General features: G+C 39.6%; 1 protein-coding gene and 1 long non-coding RNA gene across 31 annotated transcripts in view; one reads left to right on the plus strand and one right to left on the minus strand.

The window, feature by feature from the left end:
• LOC123790808 (uncharacterized) overlaps window positions 1–26,370 on the minus strand; it is a 274,206-nt gene that overhangs the window by 187,166 nt on the left and 60,670 nt on the right. For 29 of the 30 annotated variants that reach the window (XM_087856663.1, XM_087856691.1, XM_087856690.1 and 26 more), the window contains one exon: window positions 12,998–13,190. In XM_087856663.1, coding sequence (XP_087712789.1) covers window positions 13,172–13,190 — 19 coding nt within the window. In that variant the 3' untranslated portion in view covers window positions 12,998–13,171. Of the gene's footprint in view, window positions 1–1,923; window positions 13,191–26,370 lie in introns of those variants that run through there. The other variant, XM_087856682.1, reaches the window with a different exon arrangement.
• LOC123790807 (uncharacterized) overlaps window positions 1–26,370 on the plus strand; it is a 116,714-nt gene that overhangs the window by 54,836 nt on the left and 35,508 nt on the right. The gene's annotated exons all lie outside the window — the stretch shown is intronic.

The raw sequence follows: 26,370 nt of genomic DNA on the forward strand, positions 1-26,370 counted from the left end.
GCTCATGTACATGGCTTTGTTGATAAAATGAGCAGAAATGACAGGATGCAGATGATAGAGGGGAAGTCTCAAAGCCCCGAGTCATTCTACTTCTTCTGCAAGCTATCGTCTGGTGAGTTCTTCTCGGCTGGTGCTTTCAGCCCATTAGCTGCGTTAGCCCACGTGATTTCCTTGGGGTAGGCGTCGTCGTTGTCATCCTCCATATGAGAAAGTCAAGGCTTAAAAGTGGTAGCAACTTGTCTGAGGTTCAATACCTAGGACCCGGCCACGCCGAGACTCAACCTAGGGTCTTTTCACGTCCAAGGTTTGCATGGTCTTGCCATAATTTGACCTCCCAACTGTAAGGAGCTACGGAGAATTTGGAAAGGGCTCCAAGAATAATTTCCATAACAAATGGAAAGCCAGCCCAAATAAAGAAGTTACAAAACATTCATCTTTAAGACACCAGATTGAGGGGGTGCTTGGCTGCCTTGGTCAGGAGAACAGGCTACTCTTGGTGTCATGAGGTTGAGCCCCATATTGAGGGTAGAGAATATTAAAAAAAAAAAAAAAAGACACAAGATTGAAAGCTGTCAAGTAGTGGTGTGTTGGGGGAGTGGGGCTATTTATGAAGATCTGTGAATAATTGGGTGAATGAAATGCCTTGCAATTTAGCTGGAATAAAAAGGACTTGATCTGGCAGCTAGGGAATGAACTGTGAAACCTCCAAGAATCCCATTTAGCCCCAAATGTCTCTAAATAATAAGTTTAATTATAAGAGGCCGATGACGTGAATTGGTGGCATGACATATGGTCTAAATTGTGTACTGTAAGAAGTTCTCTAAATACACATTGAGAAAGCCCCACTTTCTCCTCTCTCTTGAAGTGAGTGTATTTCCATGCACATAAGCTAGAAAAACCAACATTGGCTCTGAGACTTCTGATATACTGTACCTTTTCAATCAGATGCATAATTGTGGTAGGACTGTTATTGCTTATGTTCACACTCACTAGAGACTTTAATTTTTGGTTAAGTTCTTAAAATCCCTTTCTGGAAAAACAAACGAGATCACATTCTCCATCCTCCTGGTTAACAGTGTCATTATCACGCGCAGATCCTCAAACAATCAGCTCAATTCCATTGTCATTCCGAATTTCTTCTCTTTCTTTTGTGGTGCATTCACAAAACTTATTCAGTCTTCTGCCTTCTCAATGGAAAAAATTTTATAGAAACTACCATAAACGATACATAATTGTGAATGGCTTTAAAAAGCCGTATGGAAGGATGAATAATCTTCCCTTTTGTTCTCACCTCCCCTAAATATTCTTCCGCTTTGTGTTTTGCGATACCTTTTGCACCCAGCTTTGGTCAAAATTGTTGTTGGCCATTTGCCAGTGTGAAATGTCCTACAAAATGAATTGCTTCTTTTGTAAATAAGAAAAAACTTTGAGAAATATTGCTTCGAAATACTATGTTGTAGTTATACCTAGCCGGTAGCTTTTTCTGTAGGGGCAAAGGAGGGTGGCGACTTTATTGTCTGTTCAGCATATATAAATCATGATCCAGGTAACATTTTGTGCTCGCCTTCATATCTTCCAGTGGCTGTGGTTTGGGGCATCACAAATATTCTTTCAGGAAAGAATCACCTATTTCCTGTGTCGGGATGGCCTTTCATTTTAGATTAAACTTTCAAAGGACACCAGTACCGGATGAAAATTGGGACAAATCTTTAACCACCAATTTCTTGGCTGAGGCTTAAGGAGGACACCATGATTTTCAACTGAACCAGCTCACCCACTTTCAGTGGCTTCCTTTTCTTACTTTTTGCTTTAGGAAGTTAATTTATTCCTCTTACAATTTAAACGCCACGCTCTTCTAATATTATTCTTGCAAGGTAACTTCTGATCTAGCCATTCTTCCCTTTTTCCCAGATCACCCTATGCTTTTCAGAAAAAAAAAAAAATCTCTACATGGCATATCATGGACAAATATCAGAGTTGTGAGCTCATTCTTAAACCAAGGTGGTTGTCAAAGGTAACCCAATAATGCATTGCAGGTGATTCATGAATAGGGCACATTATCATATAAATAGTAATGTTTTGTAATTTTCACAAACTTAGATATGATAGCAGAAGCACACTTAAGTGAGGTTTTTAAAGCTCACGTTCAAAAGAGATAGTTTTCTATTTTTGCCCAGTGAAATGCATACATATATACATATATATATATATATATATATATATATATATATATATATATATATATATTCAAAGTATGAATCACGATGTAGGATTATTAAAATAATTTTCCTTTCAATACTTTTCTTTCCAAATACAATTATTCTTGAATCATATATCTTAATATAATATTCAAAATTATGAGGCTAGAATGAAAAAAACTTTACTGAAATGATGGGCCCTATAAGGCAGGATTGGATTGATGGTCGATTAAAACTGTACCTGTATACTTTCATTCATGATATGGATTCTTCTTCTTCACTTCTGAAAAATGAGCTGAAATAAGATATATTATGCCACGATATCTGGGCCGGAAATTGCCCCTAGGTGTGAACAGGAGACATCCAAGCTCTCCATTCTAATGAAAATGCAATCAGTCATATCTATACTGAGAAGAAAAGACAAAATACGCCAAAGACTCAAATATTTAGAAAAGTACCATTAAAAATCAGTTCATGTACAATCTATACTGAGAAGAACCGAATTACTCAATGAATGAGATGCAGAAAACATCAAGCTTTGTTGATTTTAAGTGGCTCTCCCACAGACTTTTTTATGTGAAAAAAACATTAAGAAAAAAATCAGCTTAAATGTCTAACACGAAAGAAAAAATATATGTATGACATCTGGGCTCTCCTTAGATACAGTGTATCTAAGAGCTACTCAGAATGCATAGGAAATACATTATAAAATAATGCAAATACTTCATAGCACAGTTGGCCAAGCCATAGCCAAATACTGAGCAAAAATACAGTGATAAGAGTCTGTTGGATAAGAGACATGAAGATTCTTCATCTTTCTCTATCATATCTCAAATATCTGAAAACCAACTTTCATCTTGGGAAAGACTTCATTTTTAAGACCAAGACCCAATAGTCCAGCATCTTGGGGTTAAACAGAGAATCTGGACAGCATAGTTTAATGAAATATTAATGGGGACCAGCATTTACTGATGTCACTACAAATAATATACTACTATCTTGAAAAATATTAACCGACGCATAGGCTTCCCTACCTGTGTGTGTGTGTGTGTGTGTGTGTGTGTGTGTGTGTGTGTACATGTGTGTTTTAACACAAGTGTTCTCCTCAAATAAACTTGGCCAAAAAAACTCCTTCTTTAGCTGCTGGTGTATTTTTGTTTTCATATGTGGCACTGAACGAATTTCTGTAGTTGTGAACAACTACATTTGATTAAAATCTGTCAGATTTATCTTTTTAGCAGGAGAAAAGAAATATGTGTTTCTCCAGAAAGGAAATCAATGTGTCTTTATGATAGATGCAGAGAAGAAAGCTGGATACTGTCACTTTAAGTGATGAAGCAGAAAGACAGGGTAGCTCCCTCGCTATCATCATTGGCTGCTGACATAATTGTGAGGCAAAGCCCTATTTAAATTTTATAATCCTTGTTTATAGGATACACTTACAGTCATTGACCTAATAGTTATCACTCCAACTGGTTACGTTACAGAGTCTTGTGTCTGAGGTGTCCATAGTCTGCTTTGTTTAAATTTGCTTAGCCAATATCTTTTAGCCAGAACTCTGCTCTGTTGCTCTTCCGCCCTATAAGGAAGAGTACTTCCTTCCCCATAAGAAGGCACCAGGTCTTCAAAGACAGATGACTGTAGCAGAGAATCTCCTTTCTCAAGACAAACAGAAGAGAGAAACCTCAAAATCATCCCCCAGGCAATGCCTGAGACAAATGAGGCAGAAAGCATCCTCGAAGGGACAATTGGGAGACTGCCTGGTGACAAAAATATGTCCAGAGATTTCCTCCTTTCTCTTGGGACCCACCAACCTCCCCAGGATCCCAAGGGTCTCTGGATACAGTTCTGCTAGATAGAAAAGAAAGCTTCAGCCCCAGCATCGTGAGATTATAAAATGTTGCATTCTGAGATGGCACAACCAGCAGACACTTACTGTGCTAAGACAGCCTGAGAAAAATCAGGGTGAGCCGAGATATCTTTGCTGCATGAGTATCAGTGTCTCTGTGGTTTCAACCAGTAAAATCATTTTAATGAGCTTATAAAGCCATGCCAGGATCTGTGAACTCACATGTCACTTGAAATTGCTGTCTCTCTTGCTTCATGAATGGCATCTGTCAGTAAAGTATTTGAAGTGTTTATTTGGGGCCAATTTCAATAATAACATTTTCTATATAAGCCCCTCTCTTAACTAACTTTTTAAAAAATGGTATGTTGTTTTTGTTCTGTGATTAATGACTGCTTCTAGAAGGCATTCCATTGATGTGAGTGTGCACGTGTATACTTTGTTTGCATATTAACCCAGACCTGATTCAACCATTAAATGACAGTGTATGTAGACCACCTACCCCAGGGTTTGGAACATGGTAAATATCCCTTACAGGTTCATTCTTTATTTATCATTCCTCTCTTCAACTTGCATATCCTAAAAATTAAATAAGTAAGCACAAATAACTAATGCAGTTGCCGAAAGCTAAATGATTCTCTCTCTTTTCCCCCAGTGTCCACCTTCCCTCCCTACCTCACGTCTACAATCTCCAAGCTATTCAAGTATCAGAGTTAAAGAATTACGCATTAAGAATTCATTAATTGGCCACCATCATATCCATTATAAGTAATTAGAAGCCTTTCCACAATTTATGTAAAATTGGAATAGTCAAGATGGCTTCTGATATTCTGGTAATAGACACTATCTGGTAATGGTGTCATATGCTTTAGATGAACTAATGGATTTGATTTGCTAATATTCTGTTTATAATTTTTTATAGAAATTGGTCTTCAAATTCTGCACTCTTTTTTAATGATTTTATTTCTTTGAGAGAGAGTGAGAGAAAGCACATGACTAGGGAGAGGCAGAGGGGGAGGAAGAGGGAAAAAGAATCCAAAGCAGACTCTGCACTGAGTGTGGAGCCCTGACATGGGGCTCAATCCCACAACTGCAAGATCATGACCTGAGCCAAAACCAAGAGTCAGATGCTTAACCAACTGAGCCATCCATTCACCCCTATACTGTTGAGAATCTGTCTTCACAAAATTATTTTCATATCTTTCCTTTGTATGGTCAAATAGATTTTGTATAACGCTGGGATTGATTTCTTTAAAACCATAATGAATTCACTTGTAAAACCATCTACGTCTGGTGCCTTTTTCAGTGATAGATCTTTTACTTTCCAATCTCTTCTCTAATAATTGGTCTATTCATGTTTCTTAAACTAGTTATTTTAAGAGTTTTTATTTTTACTAGGGAATTTCCCACTGCCTCTGGGTTTTCAAATTTATTTCTACAGAGTTATACCTAACATCTGCCAGTGACTTCTCTCATCTCCATAGTTGTCATTATATACCTTGATGATGCTGTATTTATCTTGCTTTCTCTCTCTTTGTCAGGCTTGTCAAAGGGTGTATCTAGTTCAATAAACTTTCAAAGAAACTAATTTTGATTTTATTTATCCCATTTTGTGCTTGTTTTCTATTTCCTTAGTTTTAGGTTTCATCTTTATTAATTTTCTCCCTCTACATTCCTGTTGTATTTTGTTACTTTTGAATTTGAGTTTTCTAAAATTTATTCTCAATCCTTATTTCTTTAAAGATTGATTTATCTATTTGAAAGAGAGGGAGAGAGAGTGAGTGTGCAGGAGGGAGGGGCCGAGGGAGAGGGAGAGAGAGTCTTAAGCAGACTCCATGCTGAGTGTGCAGCCTGACATGGGGCTTGATCTCAGGATAGGACCCTGAGATCATGACCAAAGATGAAACCAAGAGTCAGACACTTAACCAACTATGTCACCCAAGCACCCCTCTATCCTTATTTTTTTAAACAATGCAGATAATTGCAGGATACAAGTTTTTGCCTGAGTACAGAGTTTGCTTAAATGTCTCAGGCATTATATACTCATGTTATATTGTAACTGCACTCATGGAGCTAAGCATCATACCTCCACAGCTAACACATTTATATTATAATTACATATATATATCACAAAGATCAGGATATCTTTCTCTTTAAATAATTCTTTGTACCCCACAGTGTACCTAGCACAGCTTTTTGCCCATGGTAGAATTAAAATGCGCAGAATTTTTAAAAGTTATAGGAAGCAAAAAACTTGTAGAGTATTTAACTCAGAATCCTATGCACACCTACCTATTTATCTTCCAAGAATCAGGTAATGCTGGAAAACAGAATGCCCAGTAGAGGTGATTCCAATGCATTGGGTGATGAAAAGAGAAGGTGTGGCATCAGATTTAAACAAGACACAGATGGGCTCCAATTCCACTTACTGCCAAGTGATTTACCTTCTCAGAACCTCAATTTATTCACATATAAACTAGGTTAAAAAAAATTCCTTACTCAGAAGGCTGTTATGAGGATTAAATGAGATAATCATGAATGTGCCTGGCATATAATAAGAGCTCCATAATTATGAGCTCTCAGCATTATTGCTATTAGCATTATCATTACAGTGGGGGGCAGGGTGATGAGGTAGAAAATAACTGAGGGGCAGAGCAAGGTAAGGGGAAGAGGAGCTGGGAAAAGGACAAGAAATAGAGGACCTTAGCCCAGTCTTAACCCAGTGGTCTTGGAACCACTAGTTATTTAAGGAGCTTTTAAATCATTTCCCACTAATGGTGACATTTCTACAGTCTGGGTCTATAGTTTGTTTCCATTTTGCTAAATAATGTTACACCAAACCTCTCAAAAAAGTGCCCTTCTCACCCAATTCACCCTAAAAGGACCACAGGGATGGAGTGTGTCAGACAAGGTGAAATGGCACAACAGTGATGCCTCCACCAGCTGGACACTGAGTGCCCGTGATTGGAACACTTCAGCTTTATTGGCCATTCTTGTGGAGAAAGGAAGCATCCCTTTTGTTTTTCTTTTGTGGGTGAAATGAAGTCAGGGAAGGGGCAGCTGCACCTTATCACTGTCCCTTTGGCCAAAGATCTCTTAAAGGTAACATGGGCTCCAGCCAGGTGGCCAGGTTCTAACCCCACTCCTGCCATTGACTAGCTGTGCGGCCTAGGACAAGGTGCTTAACCTCTCTGTGCCAGTAAAAGAGGGACTTTATTTACAAACATTTATAAAGCACTATTTTAAGTGCTTTACATATATTAGCCTATTTAATTCTTACAAAAGGTATAGGAGCTAGGTGAGATAAGGTGTAGTGAGGATTAAATGGTGAATATATTTAAAGTACTTAACAGACCCTGTTTGGCTATGGAAGTATGAGCTGCTATTGTCATCATTATTGTTAAGTGCTATACGTTAGCTGACACCATCATCATCACCATCATCACCATCACCATCATCATCATCATCACCACCATCATCATCATCATCACCATCATCACCATCATCACCATCATCATCATCACCATCATCATCATCACCATCACCATCATCATCACCACCACCATCATCACCACCACCATCATCACCACCACCATCATCACCATCATCACCATCACCACCACCACCATCATCACTATCATCATCATCATCACCATCATCATCAGCATCATCATTGGATCAGTCGTAGTACAGCACTTGCTATCATTTTCTTTCTCCTCATTCAACCCCCAAGTTCTTTCCCCATTTCTCAGGCACACAGAGTCATTTTAGTATTTCCTTCACATTCTTGTCCTCTCCTCCTCCCCATCCTACATTTACCAACCTAGTGTTCTGAGACCCTACTTGTCCCCACGAACTTAAAAGAATGCCAACTCTCCCCAGACCAACAGAGGGCCAACTATAGTGTAAGGGGTTCCCACCTACACACAGTCTGAAGTTCAAAGAGTTATGACCAGCCCAGTCCGAAAGCTGAGATTCAAACCCCTGTCCATTGACCTCCAAAGTCCACGCTTGTCCTATAATAGCCTCATCGCCTTAAAATATCCACCCCACCTTCCAAACATTTTTTACCCATCAATCTCAAACACTGAACTGGGTTGCTCACAAGGCATATCATCCAAGTTTTTAAAATAAAGAATCATGCTAATTTGATGTATTTATATCTTATTCCCAGTCTTCTGTATGTTTGGATTTTTTTTAAAGATATGTGGACTGATTTGTAGCGTATAATATGCCTTCTTGACAAACAATAGTTTCTTAGTCAAGTACATAAACCTCTTGAGATGATTATACAAATTAAGTTGTCTTGCTATACATATTTTACAGCAATAGCTTGACAGAGAGAAAAGTTAGAAACGACCCGAATGTTTAATAAATGTGCATTGTTTAAGGGTACATTAGTAAATCCAGAAAATGAAATATTTTGAAACCATAAAAATGATACTAACTAGGGATGCCTGTGTGGCTCCATCGGTTAAGCATCTGCCTTCGGCTCAGGTCATGATCCCGGAGTCCTGGGATCGAGCCCAGCATCGGGCTCCCTGTTCAGCACTAAAGTCTGCTTCTCCCTCTGTCTGCCACTCCCCTTGCTGTGCCCTCTCACTCTCTGTCAAATAAATAACATCTTTTTAAAAAATGATACTAAATAAGTAGGTCTGGGTATGTAGAACAGGGTGCAATTTTATGTACCTGCAAGGATATATACCAATGGGATCCCAATGGCTGATTGGTAATGAGAGGGAAAATTCAGGTTGGGAATGAATGTTTTTAGTTTTGCTCTTTCTATACTCTAATTTTTCTCTGTAACAAGTATACATTGCTTTTATAATATCAGAAAACAATAGAAGAAACTAGATTCTGGTGGAAAACACTGTTGCACTTACTTCAAAAAGCTCAAACTATCCCCAGTTAAGCTTTTAATCTGCTGTCTCATCAGGCTGTGAATTTGTGTGATAGATGGCTAAGTTGCCTCTGGTCTGTCATACTGTTATTTGCTTTGAACTCTAAACATCTGGGTGGCAAAGTCTGTAGCTGTTTAATATTGGGGTTTTTTAGTGTTTGAATGTATAGAAAAAAATACATAAAAATTCTTCGGATCGTCAGGATGAAATCAAGAACAACTAGTCCTATGCATTGAAGGCAAAATCAACCCCATAAGCTTGGTGCAGGAAGAGAAACAAAGATTGATCCATGTCACCCTCCTGGGTCCCCTTTCCGTGGCATCCTATAGAACACGGGACACTGAGTGCCCTTAACCATGCTGAAATAATCACAAATGCAGGTTCCTTAACCGCCTACTGCACTTTCTTCCTGGTATAACAGAGTTATACTATACAAACGACCCCTTTGCTTCAGTATATAGTTAACAATATTCAGTAACAATTTTCAAAGCCCTTCTTTATCTTTTTAAGATTTTATTTATTTATTTATTTATTTATTTATTTATTTATTTGAGAGAGAGAGAGCACAAGCATCGGGGAGGAAGAGGGACAAGCAGGCTCCCCACTGAGCAGAGAGCCCGACACGGGGCTCTATCCCAGGAACCCCAGATCATGACCTGAGCCGAAGGCAGACACTTAACCGACAGAGCCATCCAGGCGCCCCAAAGCCCTTAGCTTTCTGAACCACTCTGAACATGCACTTTATTTATTAACAATAATGAACACATGTTCAGGAAATAGTAAAGAGCTGAATTCAGATTTTTTATTGAATTTATATTTTATATTTCTATTTTCTGATTAAAATCAGAAGGATAGCTGGTATTTTTTTTTCCTTGTACAGGAGAGAAAGAGAGAGGTTATGCCTGCTCAAAAAGAAAAATGTCTCTGAAAAACGAAAATTTCAGCTAAACATCCAGATAGTTTATCTTTGTGACATCAAATACATAAGGAATTGGGCTTGGCGGGGGCGGGGGAGGACTCTGAGTTTTTTAATTTACTTTTAATTTTTATTTAGCCAATTGGTATTATGTGGAACCATAGTGGAACTGAAAAACTCTCTTGTATTTCAAAAATCAGAATAAAATAAGTTGAACTTTTTTCTTGTATCTTTGTCAGAAGTTTTTGGAAAATGTGACAGGCACAGGTTAAAATTGTTAAAGGCCATGTGTTTGTAAATAAGAGTTGACAGAACAGACATAACTGAATGTTAAAACGTACTCAAAGGCTAAAGACATTTAAGAAAAATTAGCCTCGAAAAGAGAAGAATGGGAGTGATTAAACCATTTGTTTCAGATAAATAATAGGATGGGAGAAAGAAGAAAGGTACCATCTTGTTGCCAATCCCACTTAAAGACAAATACTCATGAGAATTGGTTTTAAACTCTGTTACTTCTTAGACCAGACGTAGCTCAAGGTTGGGTCCATGATGACTGTCCTTCAACACCTTCTATTCAACACATCACCCATATGCATGCCCCTGTGATCTTGTGACCCAGGTAGACAGATCTGTGCTAATGCTACCTATCATAGAATGTTCCAGAACGTTCCAAAAGGCACCACTAATAACCCAGGCAAGTATCAGGGAAGAGGAGCTGTGTAGAAAAAAAGGCATCAACTGCGTGACTTGAGTTTGATGGGTGAAGAGACAAGGATTCCAAGAAAAGGGAAATACACATTCAAAGGTAGTAAGGTACCCTAACGTGCTCAGAGAATACACTTCCGTGTGACTACAGAGCAGGATCTGTGCCAAGAGGTGGCCCCGTAGAATCAGGCCCAGCCTACCTTTGCAAAAGTCTTCCTTCTGCCATGTTAAGAAGTTGCCCAGTTTTGCCTCTGAGGCAATTGTAGTATTCTTATAGTAAGGACTTTTATTAAGAAATGACATAACGGCATTAGCATTTTAATGTTGAAAATATCATTCTGGCAATAGTATGAAGAATAGATTGGTAAGCACGTAATACTGTGGGCTATTGCAATATTCCAAACCAAAAAAATTATATATATATTAAGAACTGAATTAAGGGTGTCACAGTCAGGGATGGAAAAAGGGAAGCAGGCTCAAACAGTGGTAAGTCGATAGCACGGACGGAACATGCGAATTGTTTTGGTGAAGAGGAAAGACGAAGAGAAGAGCCTAGGATAATCCCAGGTTTCTGCCTTGAGCACCCGAGGAGATAGTGCCACATTTTCCCAACTCAGGACATACAGGAGGAGAAACAGATTTCTGCGGGGGAAGTAGTTAGGGGAGACAGCACATTTAGTTTTCTAGGCATAGCGTTTATGGTATCTATGAGATAGCTAAGGAAAATTATGCTTTTACTAGAAAGTAAGATCCATGAACGCAGGGACCTCATTGGTTTAGTTCAGCCAATCAGACAGGTGGCTTGCAACATAATCATTACTTCTCTCAACACCTGACAGACGATAAATGCTCAGCAAATTCCAGCTGAATGTGTGTTCTTGAATGAATTTGTAGGTCTGGATCTCAGGACAGTGTTGCAAGCCATTATTCAGTGCTCTCTGGTTTCCAGAGAGCTCTAGAACCTTCTTTGATGTCCACCAAGACCATTTTACATCTTGAAATATTGTGATTCTGGTCCACTCCCAAAGGAGTGAATTACAGAAATCTTACTAAGATTCCTAGTGTTCCCGTTATTCTTTGTTTACAGACATAGGCAAGTGTGTTGGTTTACTGACAGTTGAGGAAAAATTACAAAACACATTTTCGAAGTGGTCAGACTGAGCAGAATGAATGATAAAGCATAGCATTGGAGTGAGCCTCTGGTTTTTTTAAATCAGCCGTATGGCTTTCAAGTTACTATTGAAATGGTTAGGAGAGCCGAATATAATTGTCGAGGATGGCTGTGATCCACGCATACGCCAAAACTCTAAACGAGGTTGTTGCATTAGAATGAGTAGCAGCAGGAAAGGCATAGCTCCAGCAGAAGTCTGGAAAAGACTTTAAGAAAGGAAAACCCCCTTACTAAATGGCTTTGCTACTTGGAGAAGTTGGAACAAATCTTCCTTGCCAAGGAAGCTTGAATTACCTGCCTATCCCTTTAAGCATTTTCTTGTACAAATCAAACACAGATGGCCCATTACGTTTATGACCTCCTGTCAATTACTCTAGATGGAGCATGCATTAATTATTGAAATATTTTCATAGTATACAAGTTTTTAGTGGTTACATTGCCTCAGATAATTTCAACTTTCTGATGAGAAGCCGGCATAAAGTATTTTATTTATGAAAATTAATCTCTTGAATGTAGTAAAACCTACAAATACAGTAGTAGGGTTTTTTTTTTCCATTTAACAAAGCCAAACTAAAAATCCTGGCCTCTATCCTTGGAAGTCGGCGTTATGTTAGCATTGCCTGCAATACATAAACTCTGCCAAACTCTATTACAATTGTAGTAAATTTTGATTACTGGAGTTGTTTGTTATTTATGTCTAGAAGATAAAGATAATATTGGGAATAGCCCTCTTCTATTCGATGTATAAATTACATCCATAAAATATCTTGTTTTGTAAACAGTAAAATAAAAAAAAAAAGACTAAATTTGGTTGAAGCTTCAAATACTTGCATCTACTTCCGTTCGAGTCAATAAACACTTTGGATGATGTAAAAGTCCACAGAACGCTTAGACCTTCCACTGTGCCACTCGTTTTTTTTTTGGACATGGTAAACAAAGTGCTGGGGCCATTTGACTGTTAAGCAGAGATAAGAATATTCCGGTGAAGCCTCATTTTCAGAGAACATGAAGACACTTGCAAAGAGAGCTTAGAGAAAGGCCTCTGTGTTTTCTGTCACTCTGGAAGGAAGCTATTCATTCAACAAACATCAAGCACCTACTATGTGCAGATAACACATAGTAGGAGTGCATTTGAGTACATTGGGAAACAAAACAAAGATTTCTGCTCCTACCAAGATAGATTCTAATAGAATTGATTGCCTCCTTTCATCTCTTTGCCCAGAGAAGAAAGCTGAAGCTCAGAGAGGTGAGCTAACTTACCTAACATCGCCCAGCAAGACGGCTGTAAAGTCAGAAGAGCCCAGGCCATCAGAACCCATCTTCCTAGTCCGCCATATTCCCTTGAGCCTTTGCCATTTCCAACTGATCTTTTTCTGGGTCCTTGAGAAGTTCATATTTGAACATAGTTAGCTGGACTCTCTTCAGTAGAAGTCTTCAGCTAGGCAGACTAACCCTGAAAAAAGAAATGTGTTAATTTAAAAAATGAGATGTCTGTGTTTCTGCTCTCTGAAATCTACACATGCGTAGGGAAAGAATGCTACAAATAAGACATCTTCACAGGAATGTTGATTTCACAGCCCAGTGGGAGACGGTGGCCCTAGAGGCAGAAAGCGAAGTCGTTGTATTCTTTCTCTGGCCGAAGCCAAAGAGGGATTGAAAACTGGAACTCTAGCATACATGGAAGGTGTTAATGACTTTCACAATGGCTTTGCACAACATGGAAGAGAGTAGTCCCCACATATTGTGGTAGCAGCTAAGGTCGGAAAACTATGGTCCGCAGCTAGAATCATGCAAGGGAAGGAGAATTTAGCACATGTGTCAGGTGAAGGCGGTGCTTATCTATTGGACCCCTCCCATAGATAGTCACAAAAAAAAACACTGCTAGTGGGAAAATTCACATAAAAATTAATGACATTAAGTAAACGCTGTTCAATTAATTGGGGGTATTAATTTTGCCAATCGAAAAAAATAATGTATTTTCCAACCATGAATAATAAAACTCTCCCCAGTTTATTTAGCATGTCATACTTTCGAAAACCTTCTTGCTCTTTGTGGGAGAGACTCAGATGGCTGTCTGAGGTCACATCAAATTTGATAGACAACAGCCCAGAACCTAGGCTTCCTGATTTACAACATCAAGCTCTGGATACTCTTTCAGGCTGTGTCTTATTTGGTCCTCCTCAAAGTCAATAGAGAAAGTGTTATCATGGTCATTGGCCACATGACAGCCCGAAGCTCAGGAGCACAGAAAAAGTCAGTCCCCAGTTCAGTTTAAAAGGAAGTAACTGAGCATACAAAGTAGTCCACTAGGGGTGTGCTAGTAAGAAGGAGGGCACGCGTGGGAGAAGCAAAGTCGTACAAGAAGAGAAGGTGAAACATGCAATAAGAGAAGTATGTACAAGGTAAAGAAGTTGTAGAGAGTAGAAGGAATTAATTTCATCTAGGATTGAATAAAAGTCCAACCAGTTACAAATATACCTAATTTGTTGTAATCAAAACTATAAGATATTGTGACTTGTTATGCAGTGTCTAAAGCTATTGCTTCTTTTTTTTTTTTAAGATTTTATTTATTTATTTTTGAGAGCGAGAGAGAGCGAGCACTAGTGGGGGAGAGGGGCAGAGGCAAAGGGAGAAGCAGACTCCCCACTGAGCAAGGAGCCTGAGGTGGGGCTTGATCTCAGGACCTCAGGATCATGACCTGAGCAGAAGGCAGACGCTTAACTAACTGCACCAGCCAGGCGCCCCTAAAGCTGTTGTTTCTTATGAGATGGCATAATAGAATTACCTGGGAAGCTTGAAAAAAATGTTGTCTATTGCCATGAATCAGCAACTTTGGACATACAGCACAGGAATCTGGTTTTCAACAGGCCATATTTGGAGTCCATGATCTAAAATCTTGCTACTCAAAGTATGGTCCGTGAACCAGCAGCCTCTAAGGAATGAAGAATCTTAGACCCCACCCAGGCATACTGAATGCGAATGTGCATTTTAACAAGATCCCTCCACACATTACACTTTCAAGAGCACTGACCTACAGTGTCCCTCTCCTACTCTGTATTCACCTTATCAGAAAAAATAAGTCAGGGGCGCCTGGGTGGCTCAATTGGTTAAACGTCTGACTCTTGATTTTGGCTCAGGTCATGATCTCAGGGTCCTGGGACCAAGTCCCACATCAGGCTCCACACTCAGCAGGGAGTCTGCTTGAGGATTCTCTCTCTCCTCTTCCTCTGCCCCTCCCTCCACTCACACATACTCTCTCTCTCTAAAAAAAATAAATAAATCTTTAAAAAAAATTTTTTTTTAAAGACAAAATAAGTCAGCATGACATAGAGTGTTCTTAGTGAACCCATGCAGGACCCAAGTGAGCTCTGTTTCCATCGCCAACTTCCTTCCCATTCTATCATTCTAGATTTCCATCACCCTCTGATAAAAAACTACAAAATAGTAAATCAAGATTTTCTCCTAAATTTTGTGGAAACTCGGCCTCTAATTCATGGGCTTTCTAAGTATTTCAAGCATTTTCAAAAGTCACCTGTGAAATATTTGGGGAAGTAAATCACCACTTGCACATGCTCAATTTCCACTAAATCTCCCATTTTCCACAATTCCTTGAAGATGAGTAAAGCACTCTGGCAATCCCATCTGCTAGTTTCTTGCCCCTCCCCCCCAAGATAATCAGTCCATCGAGATCAGGAGACACGGGTGTGTTTAGAGTAGCTGGGAAAGCTAGGGGGGATTCTACCCTTGTGCTAAAGCATCAGTTTCTTCTTACAAGTGTTTGTTTAAACCAGTCTCCTTGAGTGGAGTTGGTGCAATTTCTTCTTGTTTGTAAGGGCAACGCGTGCTCTGCCCTACTTAGAAGGAAGCCCTCCAGCCCCATTCTGGGATAACAGAGGAAGAAATTCTCTTCCTCCAGCTCAATTGTCACCACTCAGCTGGGGGCAATACAGCCAGGGTAATGCTTTGATTTTGACACGCACTCACTATTTTACTATATAAAAGAAATTTTGAAGAAATAAAATTACTTGCAATTCTACCACCCTGACAAGTTCATGGGCCATATGCATAGCAAGTTAAGCTTACGTGTGGGTTTGCCATTTCTGTTTTCTTATGTCAAAACTAGTTTTCCATATGGTTAAAGACTTCATAGCATTTTCTTGCCTGCATAACACTTCAATATTGATACGCTGTGTGTATGGCATCAATCTATGACTCTTGGACATGTAGTTGGCTTCTAATTTTTCATTATTAGAAATACATATTAACAGCGAGTTTTAGGGTTTTTGGAAATTCAATCCCAAGAATTGACAATTGTCTTTAAAGAAAAGAAAATTTTGGTCCATTGCTAACTTTGCTAACTTACATTAGGCTACTTATAAGTGTAGTAGTCAAAAAACCAGACCAAACCAAACCATACCATTAGTTAGGAGGGGGGACAGGCAAAAAAGTATAAAAACTATAGAAAATCAATCTTTTTATCTTAAAAATCAGCTGAAAGTACAGGCTCTACTAAGAGACCCAAAAGTATCATTTTCATCCATGAATTACTATACATAATATAGACTAAATATGTTATTCATATAATGGGGTTAGCTTCATTGCACTTAAAGGTTCTGAGTTACAAACAATTCATGGGTTACATAGTCGGCCATTTCCTGATTAGATGCTTGCGCTAGAGTAGAGCTGAATAGAAACTTGCTGTAGCCTAACATTTTAATACAGCTGTAATTTGATTACGTTCTCACTTTCTGCTTTAGCCTGTAGAATTGAAAACACATTACTATCCATCACTTAGAATCTGCTTAACCTTTATTGAGATTATAGTCAGTCCAGCCATTTCACGTAGACCTAGCCCAACATCTGACTTCCGTTTTCCCTTCCTTGTTAGTTGTCCCCCCAAATAATGGTGACACTAGTTTTGGTGGAACATGAGGAAGATGGCAGAAGCCACATTAAGTACCCCACTTTGAGAATAAGGTCTCCTCTGGAGTTCAGGGAAAGGCATTCCAGGGCATGGGAAGAGCAGAGAGGCAGCAAGATTTAGGGAATCGTGGCCATTTTGTTTTACCAAGTAAACGATATATAAAGGAGGAGAAAATATGTTTTAAAAGACTGATCTGGGGACAAATCCATGGAGGACAAAGAGTCCAAATAATAAGAAAATATTGCAAATAAGAGCGAATCCAAACTAGGTTTGTGTTTCATAGATTTAGTCGATGAAATGGATGGAAGAGAGGAGGGTATGCTGGGGTGAATACGGAGCTTCCATATTGTTTCAAAAGCTGGTGGGGAGAAGGGTCTGAAGAGGCAGCAATGGAGAATAGAGAGGGGGACATGGGTATCAGGTACTAAAGAGGGAAACAAAAATTCACTGAGTGAAGGAGACAAGGAAAGTTGTTTCTTAGCAAGTCATTCCAGAACAATGTCCTTCCTAGGCCCGAAGTCCTAAGCAAACACCAGTCTGTTACAAGGCTATCTTCTCAAATGCTAAAAATATGTAGGTCTTTGATATGAAACTGGCTGAAACAATTCCTTGAATTTGGCATCCATGCTATGATTGAAATGGAAATATGTGATTGACTTTACAAACACATTTGAAAAGGATGAATAATAGGTTTGGTTTGGTCTGGTTTTTTGACTACTGCCATACAATCACGGATTAGCTGGCCATCTCAATGGGCTGAGCAGCCCAACTTCTAGACATTTGGCTGGTGTTTAGGCGGGCTGGCCCAGCTCGCCCTGGAACAAGGAAGACTCAATGAGAAGGCACTTTGGATGGTCTCCATCTTCTTGGAGAAGCAAAGGCAAAGTTTTTAACAAAGAATAAGAGTGGCTGAGTGATGTGTAGATTGGAGTAGAATTGAGAAAAGTCATATCGGAGATTCTAGTAGGACTTTCATTTAAAAATTAAAATTGCTAGATAATTTGGCAGTAACTATCAGAAAATAAAATGTGCATACCCAGCAATTTCACTTTAAGTACCCATGCTAGACAAAACTCATAACATAGGAGTATTATGAATGTTATACATACAGGTATATGAGAAATACCCAAGTACATAAGGAAGTATGTCCAAGGATAGTCACTGCAGCACTGTGTAAAACAGCAAAAAGGTAGTAGGAATCCGTGCACACATTATATGGGAATGATGCAATGAGCATTGGTATGGCCCATGGGAAATTTCTGAAGCACTTAGAAAGAATGATATATTATATATCTGTTTCTACCAGCAAGGAAAGATCTCTAAGACACTGATGAGTGAAACTATCAAGGACACAATGATATGTTGCCGAATATGACCTATGTTTTAGAGGTTCTTTGGATAGAAAAACAAAAACAAAAATGAAACCTTTGCTTCCATAGATCATGTCAAGGAAGTTGGAGAAAGCAACTGAGGTTGGAGGTAGTGGCAGGCAAGATGTTAGCCTTAGGCTCTTAGCCTTAAGCCTTAGCCTTAGAAACTCTAATATTCACAAGACAGTAAGTGTATGGTCATTGTTTTGAGTTTCAAACTTTCTGTGAAAATTTTAAATACCTTGGCCCAAAGGAATCACTTTTTTTCCCACCAAATATCTGCTCTCATACCAAAGACCTCTTTCCTCTAAAATGATTCTTCTTTTTTTTTTTTTTTTTTTTTGTTCCTTTTTAAAGTCAGTGAGGCACTGGGTTAATCCAGGAGTTAATGGTTGAACGGCAATGGATAGATAGATAGACAGACAGACAGACTGACATGCAAACCTCCATTGGCCAATCTCCCTCAGAGTTAACCAGTTTCCTACAGGATCACTAAGGCAACTCTGTTCCATGCAATTGTGTGGTCCCCGCAGCTTAAATCACAGGGCGAAATAAACATCAAGTGGCATGCCGCTGAACGGCCACTTCAGGGACATCGGGGCGTGTGTCATATTTAAAAGGGAGCGTGAAATGCCATATCTTCCCGAAATGAGATCCATGAATGGAGCTGATTTGGAATATTTTGGAATATTTGGAGTATTTTTCTAAGTTCAGAAGTAAATGGAAGCAAACTATTTTCTAAATTAAAGCGATGTCTACAGTACCTTTGTATGAGTTCCAATCTTAGAGGAAAAGGTGGAGCTAATGCAACTTTAAAACACTTTAGCAGACAGTGATTACTGCGAGATCGTCTTTTGCTCCCTTGGGATTTTTTTTTTCATTTAAGAACTTGATGGTGTTTGGGGTAAAGTGTTATAAGAGGGATTCTAGCCCACGACAGAAAAGAAAATATTAACCCACTATGTAGCCAAGGGCTGGATTCATCTTCTAAGCCATTCAAAAAGAGAATCAAAACAGGAACCCCAAAAGGCAGTTTAAATATTCTGGAAACTGCCAAACTATCTCTGCTGGTAAAAGACCACTTCGGTGGGTTTTCAGTTATTTGGGGCATGTTGCTTGGACTCCCTGATGCAGAAGTCAGCTTTAATGTAAGCTGTTTTCTTTTTCATGTGTTGGAAAGTAAGAACCACTGACTATGTCTCTGAGCCTAAAGCTAGACACAGTCCGCCCTGCTGAGCACGAGAGGCACTCCGAGAAAGGGGGTTTAATGAGTAACTTTGCAGTAAAAGGCCCCGAAAACTTCTAAACATTAGACCCGTACTTTCTGTCTCAAATATACACAGAATGTGTCTGATTCACAGCCTCTAGAAGGCTCAGAGATGCTGGCAGCCCTGGCAGGGAGACTTCAGAAGTCCCTGATAGTTCAAGTGCATTGAAAGGTTTGTGCATACTCTCCACCCCTCCCCCACCCTGTCCCTGCACTCTGCTCCCCCAGCCCCCCCAACTGCCCCCATTCCCCCAGCCAGTGTCTGGAGATCACGTTGACTGGAGTTCTCCCAGAGAGAAAGATTGATAAAGCAAAGCAATCGGAGTTATTTCCTATGCATGAAATTGATTAAATGCTTCACTAAATGGCTTATAAATTTGCGTCTCATATTTCTGTCACCACTGAAAAGATTACAGAAACTCTGCATATAACCATGTTGTATACAATACCAAATTACAAAAGGTTGTAAAAACTAATGTTTTGTTTAAAGTTTTGAGCAGGACCATATGCCTGCAGTGACCTTGAGTAAGCTATTTTAATTCAAACCATTTCAAAGAATAGAAAGGGGAGAAATATTCAACTCCATAACAAACCAGACGAGTTGGTAGGTAAACCAGTTAACTCCGCGGAACCTCTGCTCCTTCCTGGAAGGGTGTGGAGTGACCGCCCTCCTGCAAAACGCCTTGTGTCTCCAAAGCTGGGAAGCACATGCAGTGTCAACAGGGATATATTTACAAAGGAGATGAAAATAGGGCTTTAAGACCTCCCAAAGCTGACTTTGCTCTATTATTTTTCATTCAGAGACATATCCTAATGAGTTCTGAGTCTTGCATAGACTTGCAGGACTGCAGAGAAGACGGGACACATATTAGCATGGGTGGTGGGGTGTTTTATGTTTAGGGTTTTTATTTTTCATCTTTACACATCTTTCAGATGCCCCTTAAGTTCTATTCTTTCTTCCATGTGAGACTGCTTTCCAACTCTGGAGGAACAATGGAGGGGGTGGGGGGGCAGGATTTTAGCAAAGAAGCCGTTTATAGGCAAGCACGTGACCTACAGATGTTACTTGGAAAACGAATCCCTTTCTTAACATGGCCTTAAAAGTACCTTCACTTCTGCAGGAAAAATGATATTCTTTCATAACATTTATAAGACACTGTGTCCCCAGCAAGAATTAACATTTGGCATTAACACACAGCTCTGGCAAGAACTTCAAGAGAAGAAGTTTTACAACCAAGGATGGGCTTAAGGTCCCGACTTGCCCGACCTCTGCAATCCACATCCCCAGGCACCTCTCACCTTCAGGAATAGTCAGTGTGGGAACCAACACGGCTCCACCACCACAACCATCTAGAGCCCAGGGAGCTGGAAATTACCAGGGCAATGCTGTCAATGGGGAGCAGAAGGACTCTCCAGTATCAGGCTAGGGACACATCCGCTTTCGTATGAAATCTCTGGATACGTGTAAGGAGTTGGGATGGAATTACCTCTCATTTGTGAAAACACAATGTAATCTCACTAGTAAAATCCAGATTTTTTTTCCCCTCTGTTTCTCTCTTTCTCTGTCTCTGTCTCTCTCTCACTCACTTTTGTTGTGTGTGTGTGTGTGTGTGTGCGTGTTTTAATGAGTACCTGTTCTGGGAGATACGCCAAAAATTCAGGGATGATTTAACCTGACCATCACTAGCTGGACAACTTACTTAACTCTTTGGTGATGGTTACATGAACCTTCTTGTTGGCTTCAAGCCACCACATAATTAACGTTGACGCCAGGCACGTAGGGTTTAATAAATTATAACAGAGAAAGAGGGCCATTATTATACAACAGAGAGAATAACTACCTTCTGCCCACAGGTGTTTGCCATCTTAAAACATATGAATCCATGTTGCCTAAAGTTTACTCCTTGAAACACTAACTCTATAATATTATCCTTCATAAAAGGGTTTTGTTGATCAAATCCATTGGGCAACACTCTCCTGGAGAATTACAGTGTATAGTAACGTGGTAGGGGCCCCGGCTGCAAGCACTCCTATTTAATTCAAATTTAACCTGAATGTTCTCACTTGGCCCAGACTTCTTTTAGTGTTAATGTTTAGAACCTTGGAATTGTTCTCTGAAATAGACTCAGGGAACTATGTTTACCTATTGCGCGTCTGGCAGACTAGCCCACCTCTTTTGAGAGTTCAGCAAGCTCTGGGCTGCCCCTTCAGGGAGACTCAGCCAAAATGAGAGACATCCGTAAGTTCCCTGCAAGAAAGCTTTGCCATTCCTCTTCCCCTTGTGATTTGCCAGCATTAGGTGATGCTCATTTTCCTCTCCTACCTGGGACAGTTGCATGTTTAGGTGGCCATTTTTTAAAGCAGATCTCTCTGATCAACGCAAGAGCCTGTGGGCATATATTAGTTACAGACAAATATTAGTTACATTTGCAAATGGATGCGCCACGTACCTTGATTTTTTTTGCTTACAGATGATTTTTTTGCCTTTGAAGATTATTAACAAATTCACTTCCCCTTTCTATGTTAAATAATAGACGAAAGCCAGGTTTGTTCTTCCCTTTCTATAATCGAAGTCACTCACGCATCAATATCATTCAAGAAGACCTAGCAGGGTGCAAGGAGGGTGCGTACTATGGAGATAAGCTTGGGTTTGCCTTCGTTTAATTTTTTAAGGAAATCACGTATTTGCACACTTCTCCCTCTTAGCTAGTTTGAGTAACAGATCGCTCAAGAGGGGCATCAGAGGTGATGGACGATAGCATGACCCTTGGTGAGGATCTCTGCTGTACAGCTTTGGGTCTCAAACCCGTAAGGGGCATCAGAATCACGAGGAGGCCGCATCTAAACAGATCTCAGAGCCATACACCCAGTTTCTGTTTCGATAGGGTCTGGGGAGGGGCCTGAGAATCTGCATTTTTCTTTTTTTAGGTTTTTCTTATTTATTTGAGGTGGGGGGCAGAAGGAGAGGGACGAGCAGACTCCCCACTGAGCAGATTCCATCCTGACCTGATTGGAAGGCAGATGCTTAACCGACAGAGCCACCCCGGCGGCCCGAGAATCTGCATTTCTAGCCAGAGCCCCGGTGAGGCTGATGCTCCTGGTCTGGCACTCCACTTTGAGAGCTGCAGCGGGACAGGGGTTCCCTAACCTGCCCGATCCAACGGGTTATAAACAGCGAGCCACAGCCCCGAGATGGAAGCTCTAGGAGGGAAACTCAAGAAGAATCTGTATTTTTAATAAGCTCCGCAAGCAATTCAAAACATGCAGGTCTGGACTGCTTCAGCCAGAGAAGCAAGGCTGGCCTCTTAGCTCAGGGCCTTGGGTCTCGGTCCCCTGGCTGCCTCTGAGCGAGGGAGTCTCCCTCCTCGAGGCCTCTTCAAAGTGCAAGACGGCCGAAGACCCGGGAATGCCTCATCTAATAACTTGTCCAGTAATTGGTATATTGATTGCTGATGTCATCATGTTTTAGTACCTGTAAACCCCTCACTCTATTGCACAGCCCCCAACAATCCAAAAAGTCATTGTTTATTCATTGTGACTCCCAAACTGGCCCTTGTCAGTTCCTGCTGGAAGGCTTGCTGATAAAAATCAGCAGATGATTGGACGCACACATTCTTAACATGACTGACCCATGACATCTCCGAGGGCAGCCAGGGAGCCTGTCATTACAGTACAATACTTCTCTTTCTTCCTCTTTATCTAGCCCCAGATGACTTTGAGATTTTTATTAACTCATTAATGACTGAAGATGTCATTAGAGCCAGTAGAAGAGCTTTTTCTTTTCTTTTCTTTTTTCTTTTTTTCCTTTCCTTTTCTTTTTCTTTCTTTTCTTTCTTTCTTTCTTTCTTTCTTTCTTTCTTTCTTTCTTCCTTTCTTCCTTTCTTCCTTTCTTCCTTTCTTCTTTCTTTCCTTCTTTCTTTCTTTCTCTCTCTCTCTCTCTTTTTAATGGGAGTAAGTGTACCCTTTGCTCATGGTAGGAGGGGGACAAGCTCATGGATGAAACAGCTAAGACAAACCAAATGCAGAGACCCTTTCACTCTATTAGAATTTGAAATCTGATTGATGGGTGCTAGGATTGAAAACCTGCGCGCAGAAATACCAAGTTGTTCCAGAAATACGGTGGGCAAGAAAAAAATGGGGCCATTCAATAAAGAAATAGCGACCCATAATATTCAGCAATTTCTATTGTGTGGTAGGCTCGATCTTTCCAACCTAACAGCTAAATAAAAAAATAAAAGTAAATAAAAAATAAAAAACTCGGAGTAAGGCTACTGAAACCTCTAAATGTTTCTTACCTACACATTCATTCAACCACATCTTGTTTCTGCGTGCCTTTAATTTTCACATCTGCAGAACTGCTTTTAAAAATCAAATTAGATCTTTTGAAGGCACTTAAATTGCAACAACCTTATGTTTTTTTATATACTCTCGGGTTTCAGCCTTTTTATCTGGGTTGTGTGTCCAATTAATGGGATATCTCAAGGAAGCACTAATCATTCCGAAAACTTGAGAATATAAAAAGCCAGCAGACTATTTTCATTATAACTGATTGGATTGAGAATAAGCAACAGAGGAAATGTTCAATAATTATAATAACTTTTTTTAGATGAGATCACAAAAAAAGTCAGTCACATAAGGTGCTTTTCATTGCAAAGAAGTCTTTGAAGTCCTGTTTTCATTCGATTCCTCTTCGGGGTTCAGCCTCGGGCATGTCAGGAGGCTGGTTGGAGAGTGGGTTTACACTGATTTTATCAGGCCGGATAATTCGCTTGGCAAAGAAAATGTCTATTACTAGATGTATCTCATATGTTATTAAGTGTTTATGAAATTTTACTATTGTCAAAACACATTGTGAATTAACAGGTCCTCATCACACATGGAGAAACGACTCTCTAAGAGAGAAAATTGTTGTCGGAAGACCAAAAAAGATTTTTGCCCAAGGAAATTGCCGTCGGTAAACTATGACCAAGATTGAAATACGCCTTAAGCCAAGTTTTATTCTTAAATCACCTAATTACATCTTTCTTTCTTATTTTATTTGCCTGGTGGAAGATTTTATTCATTAAATGTTATGTTAAATAGAATAATTAGTTAATATTTGCAGATTAATTAAATGCAATCATTTTCTCTAATTCAGTAATAACAGTATTAATTTTTTTTTCTCCACCTCTCTGTACACGACGCCAAACACCCAGAGAAAACCTGGGAAATAAGAGTCAAAAACCCAGATGTTTTTAAAGATCCAGATGTATAGTGTCAAGTAAAGAAAACAATCAAGGATTTTATAATTTTTTTTTCCATTTTCATCCAGATGTTTGGTGTCATATAGACACAGTCTTAATCTGCTCAGTCATAATCACAATGTTCTTTAATATCATTTGCCAATATTTTAATCCCTTCTTCACCAAATCATCTTTAACAATCCTGTTTAATTCATTCATAGCGGAAAACACAAAAGATATTTTCTTCTGAAAAAAAAAAAAAATATATATAATGCCCAACAGACTCAAAACACAAGAATACCAGCCAGAATGGTACCCAAGTCTTTATGTTGAAAAACACTTCCTATCTGCATTTTCAAATGATGAAAGATAATTCAACTTAAATGGTTGGAATGGCAACTTAATTTTAATTGACATGCACGTGCTAATTTCAATTTCTAGTAAGTAGTTTAGGAGAATAACAGGCTCTCAAGTGTAAATGATGGCCAACTTTTCAACGGGCTCCTTTCCCAACGTACTCACTTACTGCTAAATCCCAAAAAAGATGACATTTTAGGAACAATTTCCTGCTCTGGTGACTTTGGATATAGAGAAACACCAACCTAGAAATGTAAAGGCTTGACGTGGAGCCCCAGCACCATCATGGTCTAACTGTGTGACCTTGATCTAGTCACTTAAGCTCCGAGCCTCAATTATGACTTCCTTAAAATGGAAATAATAACCCTGCCCCCAATTAACCTGAGGATCTGATGAAAGAGCTCTGGAAGTGCAGAATGCCTCGCAAGTACGTAATTATCATTAATATATAAAATATTTTATTGTTAATTTTATGTATTATTGTTTAAATGCTATCACGTAGAAGTATCATTACTGTTAATATCGAATTCAAAGGGGGTGTCTGGGTGGCTCATCTGCCTTCAGCTCAGGTCATGATCTCAAGGTCCTGGGATCGAGCCCCGCATCGGGCTCCCTGCTAGGCGGGAAGCCTGCTTCTCCCTTTCACACTCCCCTTGCTTGTGTGCCCTCTCTTGCTGTCTCTCTCTGTCAAATAAATAAATCTTTAAAAAAAAAATTCAGAATTCAGGGGCACAAGAGAGATAGCCACACTCAAAAAGATCTGGCCAGCTATTTTCTGTTTGCAAATTAGGATGGCCATAACCCCTGGGTGTGCAAAACAATCCCAGATTCTCCTCCCCTACATTCCCGTGCCTTTCCTGTACCTTGAGAAATGTCTCAGTAATACTCTCTTTATGGTAACTAAGTAGTCTATTCAATGATCCCGCTGATCGGGTCTGTATTACGAGGCTGCTTCTGCCCATCTAGAACCATATGCTTGATCAGCTGTGGGACTTAGCTTTGAGGCACTCACACACGCTCTTGGCCAATGGCACAGAGTCCAGCCTTCGCGTTATAGCAGTTTGGAGGCTGCTGAATATTCAAACAGACCTCATGGTTTCTATCAACGGAGATTGCTTTCATGGTTTTTTGGTTTTTGGGGGTTTTTTTTGTTTTTTTTTTTGCTATTAATAAAACGTATGTCCTGGGAAGTTACCATCAAAGAACAAGCCAACCTTCGTCCCCACAATCTAAGCAGGTATCTGAGTGAGAAATCAATTCATGCACCTGTAAAATGCTAAGCTCTAAAAATCTCGTAAGCATTTCAGTCCTTGCGCCAAGATTTTTGGAAAATACCTCTAAACGTTTGAGTTCCACTTGGAAGATACTGAAAGGTTCTTACAGGACAAAAGAAAAAGGAAGAAAACTAATGAAAGGAAGACAACGTAGTTCATTTTAAATTTTAAAAGTCTCTGCAGTGTCAGAATGCTACAGTAAAATGAAAGCTCACACAT

The sequence above is a fragment of the Ursus americanus genome, chromosome 28 (assembly GCF_024610735.1).
Source record: "Ursus americanus isolate L20-20 chromosome 28, mUrsAme1.1.p, whole genome shotgun sequence".
In the NCBI taxonomy this organism is placed as follows: domain Eukaryota; kingdom Metazoa; phylum Chordata; class Mammalia; order Carnivora; family Ursidae; genus Ursus; species Ursus americanus.